The sequence below is a fragment of the Hermetia illucens genome, chromosome 1, assembly GCF_905115235.1.
Source record: "Hermetia illucens chromosome 1, iHerIll2.2.curated.20191125, whole genome shotgun sequence".
Taxonomy (NCBI): domain Eukaryota; kingdom Metazoa; phylum Arthropoda; class Insecta; order Diptera; family Stratiomyidae; genus Hermetia; species Hermetia illucens.
The window spans coordinates 148312998-148327489 of record NC_051849.1 but is presented as its reverse complement, the minus strand read 5'-3'; the positions used below and the strand labels follow the sequence as shown (position 1 = coordinate 148327489).

Sequence of the window (14492 nt, the reverse complement as noted above, 5' to 3'; positions counted from 1 at the left end):
TAATCGCAGACAACATCGCGCAGCAATCTCCTGCTTCGACAAACATGAATTGGACCACTGGAATAGAATGCCCCCCCTCCTCCCCCTGACAAATTTAAAGAGCTCAGGAGCAATTCAGTAAGAATAAAAATCGACAACAGATATAAGTTTACGCTTTTTGGTTACCATTTAACCCTGAACGGGGTATAGCGCGTTAAACATGTCTACTCGTTGACGATTTGCTGAAATGTGTTCCAGCTCCCTCTAGAAACTCCCAAGATTTTCCAAGCGCTTCCACTGTTTTGCGCTATGCGTTATGCGACGACCCACTCTATCTTGAAATTAAGTTAGTGGCGTAGTTAGCAATGGAGCTGTCGCTCTTTCTTTACATATGACCTATCCACTGTCACTTCCGCCTTCTCATCGATACGTGCCTGTGCGCTGATCAGGTTCTTCATTGGAAGTTGCACCAAGCGAAAATACCTCGAAGACATGCCGCAAATAAGTATTGACGAAGATTAGAAGCCTTCAAGTAGCTGCGGTGGTCACTTTCCATATGATATTCCCATTAAACAACATAGGAAGGATATTAACACCAGGCAGTTCCAACTGGATGTTGAAGTTCAGATAGTTGCATTTCCAGATTTTAGATAAAGGAGCGCCTTTTGATTATACAAAATCAATGCCTTCGATTTTACCTCAGTGCAGCACGTTAGTTCCGCCGGAAAGCTTCTCTTCGGTAAAGCTCTCCCCCTTGATAATGTCGAAAGTCTTCTCGAAATTGATGAAGAGCAATTGAGGTCAAGATCTAAACCCCGCACACTGTTCCAAAATATTCTGAAGAGTGTTGTTGCAGGTAAGTTGAAAGCGGAAACCAGCCTACTCTTTGTCAATCCAGCCTTCGAGATGTTCCTTGATGCGTTCTAGAATTATTTTTCTTTTATCTTAGCGATGACAAGAAGTGAATATCCCTTCAATTGTCGCACTCAGAATGGATGCCCCGGGATGTAAACGATCATTTCCTTCTTCCACTCTCTGCGAAAGATCTCACACTTAACCCCTCACAATAAAATCCCCGCCTTATTTTCACTAATGACGGAAGGAAATCGCTTTTATATTGCAATCTAATGAAACACTTAAAGGCCGTTTTTGAAAAGAAAACTGTTTGTTTGAACTTATCAGCATTCAAAATATCAACCAAAATCAAACGCACTGAAAAGTCCGCGCCAAGTTGTGTAATGTCACAAGCCCCACCAAGCGACTTCAGCAAACCGGAAACAGGCAGTTACCCATTAAAATTTAAAAGTGGTAAAATTCCTTTCGCGCGTAAAATGTCCACAAAAATCCCTCTGAAAACTTTTCTAGCTGTTCCGATAGAAGGCGGTCAGGTTTACATTATTATGAAAATAATTTCAATATTTGTTAACATTTAATAATCAATCTCAATTAACGACATATAACTGAATTTAAGAATTAGAATTTAGAAGTTTGTTCATTCATTTATCATATTTCAGTTGAAAGAAGATTTTGAGAATTTTGTCCAGTTCTCATTAGATACCACTTCTCAAACGTCAGAACGGCTCATCCTGGGCAAACTCGACTGGCAGCTGCGAAATTACAAAGGACGCAGAAGATAAATGAATCTAATCCGAATCACATGAGAAGAGATCCCAGAATATTTAACTGGCCCAAGGTTCGAATCCCGCTCAGTGCAAATCCATTTTTATTTTGCGGCCAGTGAATCTTGCAGAAGCGTACGTTTATCGCCCAGGGCAAGATGCTTATGCACCTGTGTTCGAGCATTATTTTCGCCAAAGCCCTGTAAACATTATCCTTGCGCATTCACATAATTAACATTAAATTCACACTTTTTCTGTTAAAAACTGATTGACTACTTCAAAAGTATCAAGTAAGAAACACTAAACCATACACTCTCACGTAAATTAGATACAACTTCCTTGCTCCGTGACGTCACATGAAGTGTGAGCCATTGACCGCGTTTTCCTTTCCGGCTCGAGAAAATTCAATTTTTAAACCTTTATAATTAACAACTAAGCATTCAGAATTTTTTTCAATTGATATGGTAATTGGACAGGCGAAACTACTATTTCGATCAAAACAAGTAGATGTTATTTTCTAACGCGGGGAGCCTATTATCCAGAGCTATCCCACCCACTTTCTGAATTTTAGGAACTGTGAGAACTGCGTTGGAATGATAGCTCTGAAACTTTGGACCAAAGTGGCAAAGTGAATGTTGGCAATCTCATTCTCTCTACCATCAACAATAATTTTGAATCTATCAATATCCTGTTCCAGAAGCTTTCCAATAATGTATAGTTGGACAAGAAACACCCCGAAATATGAATGAAACTTTTCATTTAGGGCTAGCCACCGTCGTTTAAAGGAATACCTAGATAGCGCTGTAAGGATAATACCATATACGACTATATGTAGCAAGAGGCAAACGCAGACCACTCATTAATAAATATGAATATCTGTGATTATCTGCTATGCGCGGCTTCCGTTGGTAAAGGTAGAATTGGTTTGTTGTCCATCGCTGTGGCGAAATCAAGGTAACGCCAAATTAGGCTGAGGATGTATTTGCATTTACATTAACAAAAAAACGAGTGATGATAACGAACAATATAGCAATCTCTGCACTGTACTGTTGAAAATTATCTGAAGAAAAACTCCTCTGAATTCAAGAAGGCAGGCCATTTGAATCTAATATCTAACATAATGTCTGCAAGGGTATAATGCACTTTCGCCAATAGATCTTGCGTGTTGGCTGTATACTTCTTTATTACAAAAAGTATGATGTTAGCATAGTGTGATGCAACATGCAGCTTCAAAACGTGCCCTTTCTTTCGAGTAATGTGAATATATCTAAGGTTCGTAATATCCAGAGGCTGCAGTGCTTCAGCGACTTGTAGGAGCAGGCATCCATTCCGAAAATCCTTTTGCCTTTAATATTTCCATCTATAAAGGCGGGGGAAAGATAGTAGGAACCAACCGGAAAAATGTCATTCACCCACTCAATTAAGCACTAGCACAGGACGATAGGTTGGTTGTTGTATTGAGGTAAGCAACAGGATTAGATTAAACTTGGATTCGATCACTCACTGGCTAAACCCAAATAATGCAGAAAATGCGGAGCTGAGAACCGTATTAGCTAAAACGGGCAAGGGAATGTAAAGTCTATCTTCATACAGTATTTTATCTTTCTAGCAGTATTTATAAAGACTCTGAACTCTCTAATGTTGAATATGAAAGAATTATCATCATCATAAGGAAACTCAAAGAACTCCACTTTGACTCGATGTCCAATAGATATCCCTGGAAGCTGTCTACGCCATCGCTCCATCTAAAACATAGTCCGCCACATCGTCAACCATTGATATTGTCCTTTTATTACCTTTCTAGAGTATCGGCGCTGGATGGTTCTCATCATCATCATCAACGGTGCCTTAATAAGGAACTCCAGACATCCCGGTTTTGCGTCGAGGTCCACCAATTCGATATCCCTAAAAGCTGTCTGGCGTCCTGACCTACGCCATCGCTCCATTTTTGGCGGGGTCTGCCTCGTCTTCTTTTTCTACCATAGATATTGCCCTTATAGACTTTCCGGGCTTGTTCATCCTCATCCATACGGATTAAGTGACCCGTCCACCGTAACATATTGAGCCGGATTGCATCCACAACCGGACGGTCGTGGTATCACTCATAGATTTCGTCATTGTGTAGGCTATGGAATCGTCCATCCTCATGTAGGAGGCCAACAATTCTTCGGAGGATTCTTCTCTTGAACGCGGCCAAGAGTTCCCAATTTTTCTTACTTAGAACCCAAGTTTCCGAGGAATACATGGGGACTGGCAAGATCATAGTTTTGTACAGTAAGAGCTTTGACCCTATGAGAGAGAGAGACCCTATGGTGAGACGTTTCGAGCGGAACAGTCTTTATAAGCTGAAATAGGCTCTGTGGACTGACAACAACTGTGCGCGGATTTCATCATAGTAGCTGTTATCGGTTGTGATTCTCGACCCTAGATAGAAGAAATTATCAACGGTCTCAAAGTTGTATTCTCCTATCCTTATTCTCCCTGTTTGACCAGTGCGGTTTGATATTGTTGGTTGGTTCGTCTTCGGTGCTGACGTTACCACCATATATTTTGTCTTGCCTTCATTGATGTACAGCCCAAGATCTCGCGCCAATTAACGCCTGCTCGATCTGGATGAAGGCAGTTTGTACGTCTCGGGTCGTTCTTCCCATAATGTCGATATCGTCAACATAGGCCAGTAGCTGGGTGAACTTAAAGAGGATCGTACCTCTTGCATTTACCTCAGCCTCGCGGAGCACTTTCTCCAGGGCCAGGTTAAAGAGGACGCATGATAGGGCATCCCCTTGTCGTAGACCGTTGTTGATGTCGAATGGTCTTGAGAGTGATCATGCTGCTTTTTTTTATGTGGCCTCGCACATTGGTCAGGATCAGCCTAGTCAGTCTTATTAATTTCGTCGGGATACCGAATTCTCTCATGGCCGTGTACAGTTTTACCCTGGCTATGCTATCATAGGCGGCTTTAAAGTCGATGAATAGATGGTGCAACTGTTGTCCATATTCCAACAGTTTTTCCATCGCTTGCCGCACAGAGAAAATCTGATCTGTTGCTGATTTGCGTGGAGTGAAGCCTCTTTGGTATGGGCCAATGATGTTCTGGGCATATGGGGCTATCCGACCTAGCAAGATAGCGGAGAATATCTTATAGATGGTACTCAGCAACATGATACCTCTATAATTGCTGCACTGTGTGATAGCTCCCTTTTTATGTATGGGACAGATAATCCAATCGTCAGGCATTGATTCGCTGTCTGGATATCTGTCTTATATCATTCATAAATTGGGTATATATATATGTTGTATATTATATTGTAGGAGACAAAAATTCTTCGAAGAATTCATCATCAAATGTTATTGCTTAGTAGGTGCAATTAATGGTCATAGTTTTACCATCGAAGAAAGTAAATCGGATTAGGTGCTGATTTAAATGGTATGGGCCGATGAAGTTCTGGGCGCACGTGGTCTTGAGCATAAGCTAATGAACTTGGTGTTGGTCTCCTCCACATTGAAACAATTCGGTTTTGATTCCATCGTCCCCTGCCTGCGTTCCATGCTTGGTGGTGGTAGCATTTGTCCGTCGCCTTCAGTTACCGGAACTCCAGCCCACCGATATTTTAGTTGTGTAGCAGTTCATCAAAATACTCAATTCATCGCTCCAATATGTTCATATAGCCGCAAATTAGATTTCTTTATCTCTTCTTTCTTTATCAATAGGATGAGTAAATGCTAGAACGAATGAGATTCGAAATAGACACCAAAGAAAAAAAAAAGTGAAATGTATCTAACAAAGGGGATGAAAATTATAAGGAAAGTACAATACGATGAAGGTGAAGCAAAAAATAGAGATTGTCCTCCAAGAAGGTTCGAAAAGAAATTGTTCGGTCCTTCGGAATGAAGTTGCTGGTGGTAGGTATCTTTGAAAAATTTCGTAGGAAAGGAAGAAGAATGAGCACGACAATTTGCAGCAAGACTCCTCGTACCATCGTGTATAGGAATATTTAAGATTATCAAAAGCCAAGTAAAATAATTCCCTTTCAAGTTGTCAAGACCGACCAAGAAAATGCATTTTATGTCATTACAAACTCGATTGGTTAAAAAGGCTCCAAGAAACGCTAGGCGCAATGAGACAACCTTTGCTTAGGAACCGAAGAGCCAAGTGGAAACCTGGGTTTCTTAAGAACTGGACAACTGACGCAATACACACTGTGCGATTACATGGAGAAATACCATGAGAGGTATCGCTCTCTCTATATTGCATTTATGGATCTAGAGAAGGCGTTTGACCCTGTATCATACAAACTTACCTGGTGTACACTACGACAGCACCTAGTGCCTGAGGAACCATTACGTGTCGGTATTCATCAAGTAAGCGAACCTTTACTACTCCTGTTTGTCCTTGTCAGGAACACGGTTTTACTAGCTGATTTCGAATAGCTGGTCCAAAAGTGGCCAACAGGGTCCATGACTGAATCTGAATGAAGCAGAATTTTTGACTACCGAAATGAAACAAGCACTATCACTGTCAGTGACAACGACACAAACCTTCTTTAAGGTTATGTCCACGCACGATTTAAACACAACAATTTGTTCTTGATTTTTAGTAAATGGAAAGCTTGAATTTCGGAAGTACTTAGATGCAAGCAAGCACTCGAGTGGCAGTCAGCAAACTGTTCAGTATAAACACACTACTCATTATCATGAACGATGGCGTAGATTATAATGTTCCAATTACTTCTAATACAAATAACGACCTAACAACATATATAATTCTTAATACATACCTGAACACGAGCTTCTGTTAAATTAATTTTCATTGCTAGATCCTCCCTAGTGAACACATCAGGATAATGCGTCTGAGCAAACGCAGTTTCTAATTCCTCTAACTGAAAGGTGTAGAAAATAAGGAAAAGTGGTTTTAAAGGGAGTTCGGTGGAAACTTTATGAAATCCTTTACTTGCTGCAATGTAAACGTTGTCCTATTCCTTCGTTGTTTCCGTCGAACGAATGTTTCATCATGGATAGCAGGGTGATAGGAGTAACTCGTATCTGGAAAAAAACGAAAAGTCGATTAAACTATTTTTTGCCAAAGCACTGAATTTTTCGGTTTTAGATATGTATCTCGTATTTCAGCATATCTTATTAGGCATGTCGCGGAAAAATATTGAAACTTGATATCATCAAAAATTTAATCCTCTTACACTGAATAAAAGCCACTTTACCATTGAATTCTAAAAACTAATGTATTTTTAACAAATCCTAAAAATTTTTCAATTTTCAGCATTCCACTTCCTTTGACCTAATAGCTTACTTTTAAAAATTCATATGAAAAATTCGATTTGAAAACACAGACTTAAATAAATCCTCTAACCAGCGGAGAGAAATAAACGTCCAAATTCACAATATTCCCACTCAATTCCGAGAAGCATCGTACAGTCAAACCCTAAACCTCAGACTTAAAGCTCTCCCCTCGCTTCCTTGGTTTATTTTTCCATTTGCCATGTTTAAAACGGCGACGAATTGAACTCGTCGGTCATAGATAATTCAAGTAAAATAGGAAATTAATTTTCCGTCCAGCGAATTTTCCCATTTTAAAAACCGAAAATTGAAATCCGCTTTGAAGATTTTTTTGCAAAGGACGATGGGCAGGAAACGTATAGTGCTAGGAGATGCTGGGGAGAAGAGAAAGTCTGAGCTTGTGTTCCACTTTGGCTTTGTATGAATTACGAAGTAACCTAGTTTATGAATTCTGTTAAGACGGACCGTAATATGCTTCTCCTGCATCTTGAGATTGTCTTGATTTAGATATTCATGTATTTAATCCGGTTTGCCTCGGTTAAATGTCAAGAAGGAAAATGTTACATCCCTACGCTGCGAGGAGATTCATTATTCTCACTAGAAGTCAGGCTGGGTAGTGAAAGGTCTTTTTATAATGACTTTACTCCGCCACGGAGGTTTTAATGGCCAGCGATTTAGTCAATAGTGGATGTACCAATAAATAGTGCCTGATTGCTGAATGTACCGAAAGTATGGTACTTACTACAGGAATCATGAGAGTGAAATTCAATTACCTCACCACCGTTACATGTGAAAGTAAAAAATTGCTACGCAGTGTGTAATAGAACAAACGATTCAAAGCAACTCCTCTTTAATTAGTATAATTTTTCAATTAACACAAAATTTATCGTTAATTATTCATAAGTTTTTGAGAGTATTCTGATATGGCAGCAACAAATTAATCTCGCATCCCCATTAGTCCCTTCAATTTAAATGCCAAGGCCCGAAAGTAACTCCCCATGATTCCTTGTTCCAAGCCTTGGGCGAAAAGACGCGAGGGTATTTCGACACATCTCTACATAATAATTTGGGATAGCAAAGCAATTCTCAAATCGTCCTAAGCTAATTAACGTTAATCCCTGTTTGAGAGCTTCCACGCTCGTTCAGCAAACGTGATACGCCCGTACACCCAAATATAATACCTAAAGCTGTGTACATATAGTAGCCATTAATGGAAGGGTACAACCGTACTTTGCGCTGTACCAACAAAGTGAATATAGTTCTTATGGTGGAAGGAATTTCAATTTGCATATGGATGTGGAAGATACTCGTAAGAGTAATAGTCGCCTGGAAACCCATTCAGGTCGCACACTACAATCCAAGGCAAAGGAAAAGAGGGTGTCATACATTAGACTAGTCATGGAATTGAAGTTACAGACGACGTCCACGGCATGCAGCTACATACGTAGGAAGCTTCCAGTTGGACTTCAGCACTGACCAGGCACTTTTGCAAGAACCTTTCCACTTTTTCTCTGAGGACTTGAAAGCATAACGAAATTCTGGACATGACGAGATGATTCTGTTATTGCTTGTCTTCAAACAGGATTTTAACATTGTGCAGGTGGACTGCTGAGATTTGGACTAATTAGTTGACCAGTGGACGACAGTAAATTGGATTAGGTCAATTTCATGTTGACGGGAGGAAATCCGCCTCCTCACATTTGTAACTCCAATAGCTGTGATTGTAATCACTTCAGTCATGGTAGATGGTTTCAAGTGAACTTTCTTATATTGAATTTTTACATATTCAGTTATATCATTCTGTTGTTGAGAAGCTACCCAAAAATGCCTGAACTGATCTAGCAACCAAACCTAACAATATAAATAGCGCCATATATATGCCCAAAAAATCAATATCACAATATTGACAAAGGTTTTTCAGTTCGTTTCCTACATGCCATCGATATTTCCAAGCGAACTACTGTTCATCGCAACACCAGAAAAACGCGTGCATATACCACCCGCCTTTCCCCGCCTTACACCTAGCAGGACTCTAAAAAGCGACATACCCATTATCAGCTAGGCTTAAAGATGTCGAGGTACAGATAGTACTTCAAAAGCCAGATTTTATTGTAACTGAAGTTAAAAGGATCATCGAGCTCAACCACCCATTTGCAAAGCAATCCGCTACAAAGTACAAACCATAAAAGCTAAACCCCAGCATCCACGTTCACGGCGGCCATAATGAGGATGCAGTTGGTCTGTCAGTTTTGAGTGTTGAGGCGGCCGGTGACCGTATGAAAAATAATTCAGCCAACTGGCCATGTTTGTTTAGCTTTGAGCGAGGATAAATCCGGTAGCAGCGTACCACTACAGAAAAAGATCACTTTGCCCAGATTAGAGATATACCCCGGGAAAGCTAGCTTTCCCGCAATCTAAAATATCTGAGGAAGCATATTTTACTGGACGAATCCAGAAATCGTCCTGAACTGGCTGCATGCGCAAGTATATTATACTCTCATGGGGAATTAGTTGGATCCATAAAATAACCATCAACACCGAATCGGTTTAGTCATGTTGGCATCAAATAAAACTTCCCGCAATTATCAGTATCACTCCATGGATAACATATCCAGGATTGATGACGACATAGTAACCAAATAAAGCTGATCCATTGTGCAGTCTTCATTCTTTTGTAGACGAAAGTCAACTACGATGATTAAAAGCATCAAACTTATCCTACGACGACAAGCAGCCCACAGGCACTAAGTAACAAGGCTTTTACTGGATAAATTTCACTGCGAAACCTCAGCAGATCTCTAAATAGATCTAAATTCAATATAAAATTAGACGTAAAGGACCGCAAAAGGCTCGCTCTGTTTTACTGCTTCTTCATCAACGCGATTCATTTGGCGTTAGTCACCTCGACCATGCTTATAACACATGTTTGCTCTCTCGCCGGATCATTTACCAAATGGCTCTGAAAAGAGGAGCAGGTAGGGTCATACTGAACACCAACAAAAGATGAAGAGATAAACACCAAGAGAACCAAAGTTGTCAATGTGACGGGTCATCACATTCTTCTCTATCTGCAATAATGAGCAGAGCATCGAAGGCTTTCGAATATCTAGGAAGCGTCATTCTGCCGACGGTGACACCGAACTGCATGTTGATCGGCGCATTAACAGCGCTAAACTCGCTTTCACTGCTTTATCTAATCCGGAAAATGAGTGCGAGCGTCTCAGGAAGTACTGAGGGGAGCTGAAGAGCATTTCACGTAACCGGAGCAATGGCGCTTAGACATGGTTTGCGCGCTGCACGTCATCAAGGGGAAAACGGCCACAACATATAAGTATATAAACAATAAGTTGGAAGAACTAAAACAGTGCATATACATCAGCCAGCACAAAACCGACTCTGGAATCGATTTTCATTTTATAGTCCCTCAGTCATCATACTTTGGTGGACTCTTTGGAATGGCATTGAAGTCCGCCAAAAATTTCCTTTTGAAAGGCATTTCATCGGCATTACTGACGTATGAGAAAATTAAAACTATCATAATCGAAGTAGAAGTTATTTTGAACCCAAGGCCAATAAAACGCCAAACGTTCCTTTTATCCAATCCAAAACAATTCAATAAATTCATTATAGGTGACACGATAATTCTTCAACTTTAGACTAGTTGCTTGAGATGAACTTCCATATAAGATAGTAGGAGAACATCTGCAGAGAGCAATTTATGGCATGCTGGATGTTCCGCATGACAGCGTTCATAGCGAAAATTAAAAGGAGTGGCGGGAAGACGCCATCTTGATGAACACCGGCAGAGACATGAATCCGAACTTTACGAATTTCCTCCGGCATAAACTGTTGAGACGGTGGGTCTCACTCCGAACCACTTACTGTTAAATACCCGTATTTTCAATTTAAAGTCGGACATACCTAGAAACTTTTTCGCCTATAAAAGGAATTGGTCGATTCGATGGGGCACCACAAAATGAAGATAGTGTGTCAAATTTAAATGCAACATTTATATGATTTGAAAACAAGCGAATTTCTTCCCATAAGTTCTTCGAAGGACCTCCAAGCTATCCTAATTAATGATCTACGTGATGATGATACCACATTTTTTTGCGCTCTGCTTATTTTCCCTACAACGAGGACCGAGTTCCCAGTGGAATATTCATAGCAGTTATCCAATATGCCAAATCTAAAAATATGGAAGTAATGGCATGGCGCAATATTAACGGTTAACATATTTGTTAAGGAAGTTCTTACATCAGCACGAGGGCTCACTTTTCAAATGCGATCGAACGAGAGGGTATCGGCATCAGGGTTGCACCCCTTAGCAAGTCATATTGATTTTGTGCTGCTTCATTTCAGAATCCGCGGAAGACAGGTTGGGTGAAGCGCAAACTGGTTTTGAGCTCTCAAATTACGATCTCCCGGAGGAGCATCAACTTCGTTGACGGAATTGTAACAAAAAACTCCCCAACCAAACTGTGAAGTCTAATTGAGTTGCATTTCAGAAAGTTCTGAATAAGAGTATATACAGAAGGTTGGTTAAGCAATCATGATGGATACGGTTTAGCGCAGAGACTAACTCACTCGAGGCGACCTCGGAGTCCAAACGAATCCTTGTCAAATGATCTAAACAGCGGCAAGTGCACAGCAACAAGCGATGAGGAAACAGCAAACTACGTATTTGCTTCCAGTGAATTCCCCAGGCATCATCCAAATTCACAGCCCAAAGTCAACAACCGCGTATAGCCCTCACTTGAGTGAGTTAAATGGGTATTTAATTCGTCTCGGAGATATAAATCTGAATACATATCACTTATGCTTAACAAGTTTTTATATTCCAATTACCTTCGTGATATGAATCTGATAGTTACCTGGAAAGCAGTAAAATCCACCTATACGATCGTAGTTAGTCAGTTAAACTTCCTTGCTACTGAACGAGCTGAATCTCCATTGGAGGCGAAATAGAAAATAGTTAACGATGCATAAAAAGGCGACCTATTGAAAATTATGCGCTCAACTGGAAATCGATGGGAGAACATCAGTTGGCTCTAGTGTGTTCTGACCATATGGGAATCTGTTCCGAAGGTCAAGCATCGTTGTCAGCATTAAATAGCAATGTCATATTAGGCCGGTTATTGTGAAGCCGATACCAGTTGCTGCTGATATTTGGTCGACTGAACGAATTATTCCGGATGTGGGTGATAGAGTACTCGGAAATCGCTGACAAAACGGAGGCAAACTAACGAATCTGGCATCACAATTGTGGACCTGGAACTAAAACTTGGTGTTGGGGCATTAACGGCCAAGCATACTCTGAAGGACTATGTTGCCAGGGTTAGCAGAACCGATTAGATAAATTTTCATTTCCACCCACAAATGAAAATCTTTGTGAAAGGACCCGAAACTCTAGAGCGTTACTTTTATTATCCCTTAAGAATGAGACATGACCCTAATGAGCTTTTAGCAGGACACCACTCCATAAACTATTGCATGAAAACACTGGGGGAAATTTGATCAATGTGAGGAAGAGGACGAGACGGTCCTGTATTCCATACACGACCTTCTCGCCACCTCCACAAATGCTGACGAACGCCGCAAACAAGAAGCTGGTGAATAGGCGATTTTAAACTACAATGGATTTAAAAAAATGGCCTGAGCGCTTGGAATTGTGATTCCCCTTAATCTCAAAAAATAACCATCCTGCTCATTAGGAGATATACTTCAGGCTTTGAATTTGTGAAATATTAAGCATATTTCCTAAAGTAACCTAAAACACGTGCTTCTCGTCCTTCAATATGGTACGAAAACATAATCCCAATTGCAGCTTCAAGAGAATAGCTACCACAGCTGGCTGTTTCAATGACCGTACGCATCTCAATCCTAACACACGTTGGTAGGCCATCATTCACCCATCACCATCGAAGCCCAACAGCCCAGTTTAGGCTCTGGCGTTATTTTCTGGTAAGATTGACCAGTTTTGCTGGAACTCCCAAGCCAAACATTACTTTGTACAGTACATTTCGGTCAATACTGTCATATAATAATAATAATCGTTGGCGCAACAATCCAATTGGATCAGGGCTTTGAAGTGTGTTAGAGCACTTCATTCAAGACCGTAACGGTTTACTATACGATTACAGTACCCTGTATTAGGCAATGTGATCAGCACTGGGTACGACAGCCTTGTGCTCTAACCATTCAGAAATCCGGACACAATACTGCCTGCTTGAAGTCGATGAATATTTGATGGACTTCAATGTTGAGATTATACCATTTTTCTGGCACCTGCGGGACCGTAAATAGTTGATCAATTGTCGATCTTCCAATCGAAGACCTCCTCTGCGTTGGCTACTGCCATTTGATATATTCTTCGACGGGTCTGCTTGTTCCCAACCTTGGCATTGAAATCCTCGAATTATATCTTCACGCCATTAGGAGACAACAAATCATATAATCTTACCAAGCTATTCTAAGATTATTTCTTGACTTCAACATCTTTTTTTTCAGTTGGTGTGTCTAGGTTGGCAAACGATATATTAAAAAACTTTGCTTGAAGCGAAGAGGACACAATCTTTCGTGTATAAGTCTGAAATCGATAACATTTGCTTTAAAGACCCTATCCTACCCTCCAAATTCACGTTGGTTGTATCGCAACCATTCCAATTCATTTCCTAGACTGCTAGAACCCTGACCTTGTACTTGCTCGCCTTTGGCGGCACCAGAATCGTTTAGTGATCTAACATTTCAGGATACAAGAGCGTAGTCATTCATTCATCTGCGGGGTCGTTTCGGAGTTATCAATCCTGTCCGTGGCTGTTCATCCTCTTTCTGTATATGATGTTTGATTCTTTGGTAGATGACGAACTTTGAACCTGAAGCACCAGATCAATTGTATCAATTGTCCTTGACGGAAGGGTGTGATCAGGTAGGATGCAGTATGATGAAACTATCACAATTATGCTGTGCAGCCACCAGTTCCTTTACTAAGGATTATACTAAATACTTTGTCGCAAATCCCCATCCTTTACCTGGGCTTGGGACCAACATGATATTTACATAACTTAGCGAAGTTTCCCCATCATTCTCCCGCCACCACCAAGTATTCGGTTGCATGTTATATTACATATGTACCATATATTGAACTGGCGTTAATCAATGTAGTTTAATTAAATGAATTTGTTATCGGCTTTCTTCGGACTAGAAACTGGCAAATGGCAGCAATTTTAGCAGCTTTGTCCAAAAACCTTAAATTTTACGTACCGGCCGTTTCAACTTCCAAACCAGGATTAAACTCTGCAGTAAATTACTTCCATTTAGAGTTCACACGAAAAACCCAACTTTCTGAACGTTTGTTGAAGCTCCTTCATGTTCACTACAACCACCTTATCCTGTCTAAGTAATTCACGTAATTTCACCAAAATTTAATACAAAATTCTTATCTCCCACATTGTGCTCACAATAGAAGTAACTGTGCTCTATCCTGACCATCTGCTTGTAATATGCATGCATGTCATCACATTCCAGACAGGATAACTCCCAGGAGAACTAAGTGTGGCTAATCCTAAAGTGCAGGAGCTTAAGTGAAACAAGTGTGTTACG

The 14492-nt window shown here is 40.5% G+C and overlaps 1 protein-coding gene across 1 annotated transcript in view; it reads right to left on the bottom strand.

Annotated features, from left to right (window-relative positions):
- LOC119647187 (paired mesoderm homeobox protein 2A) overlaps positions 1-14492 on the bottom strand; it is a 199312-nt gene that overhangs the window by 97615 nt on the left and 87205 nt on the right. Inside the window, exons 3-4 of the mRNA XM_038047999.1 lie at positions 6550-6641; positions 6377-6478 (exon numbers count right to left, since the gene is read on the bottom strand). Coding sequence (XP_037903927.1) covers positions 6377-6478; positions 6550-6641 — 194 coding nt within the window. The remainder of the gene's footprint in view (positions 1-6376; positions 6479-6549; positions 6642-14492) is intronic.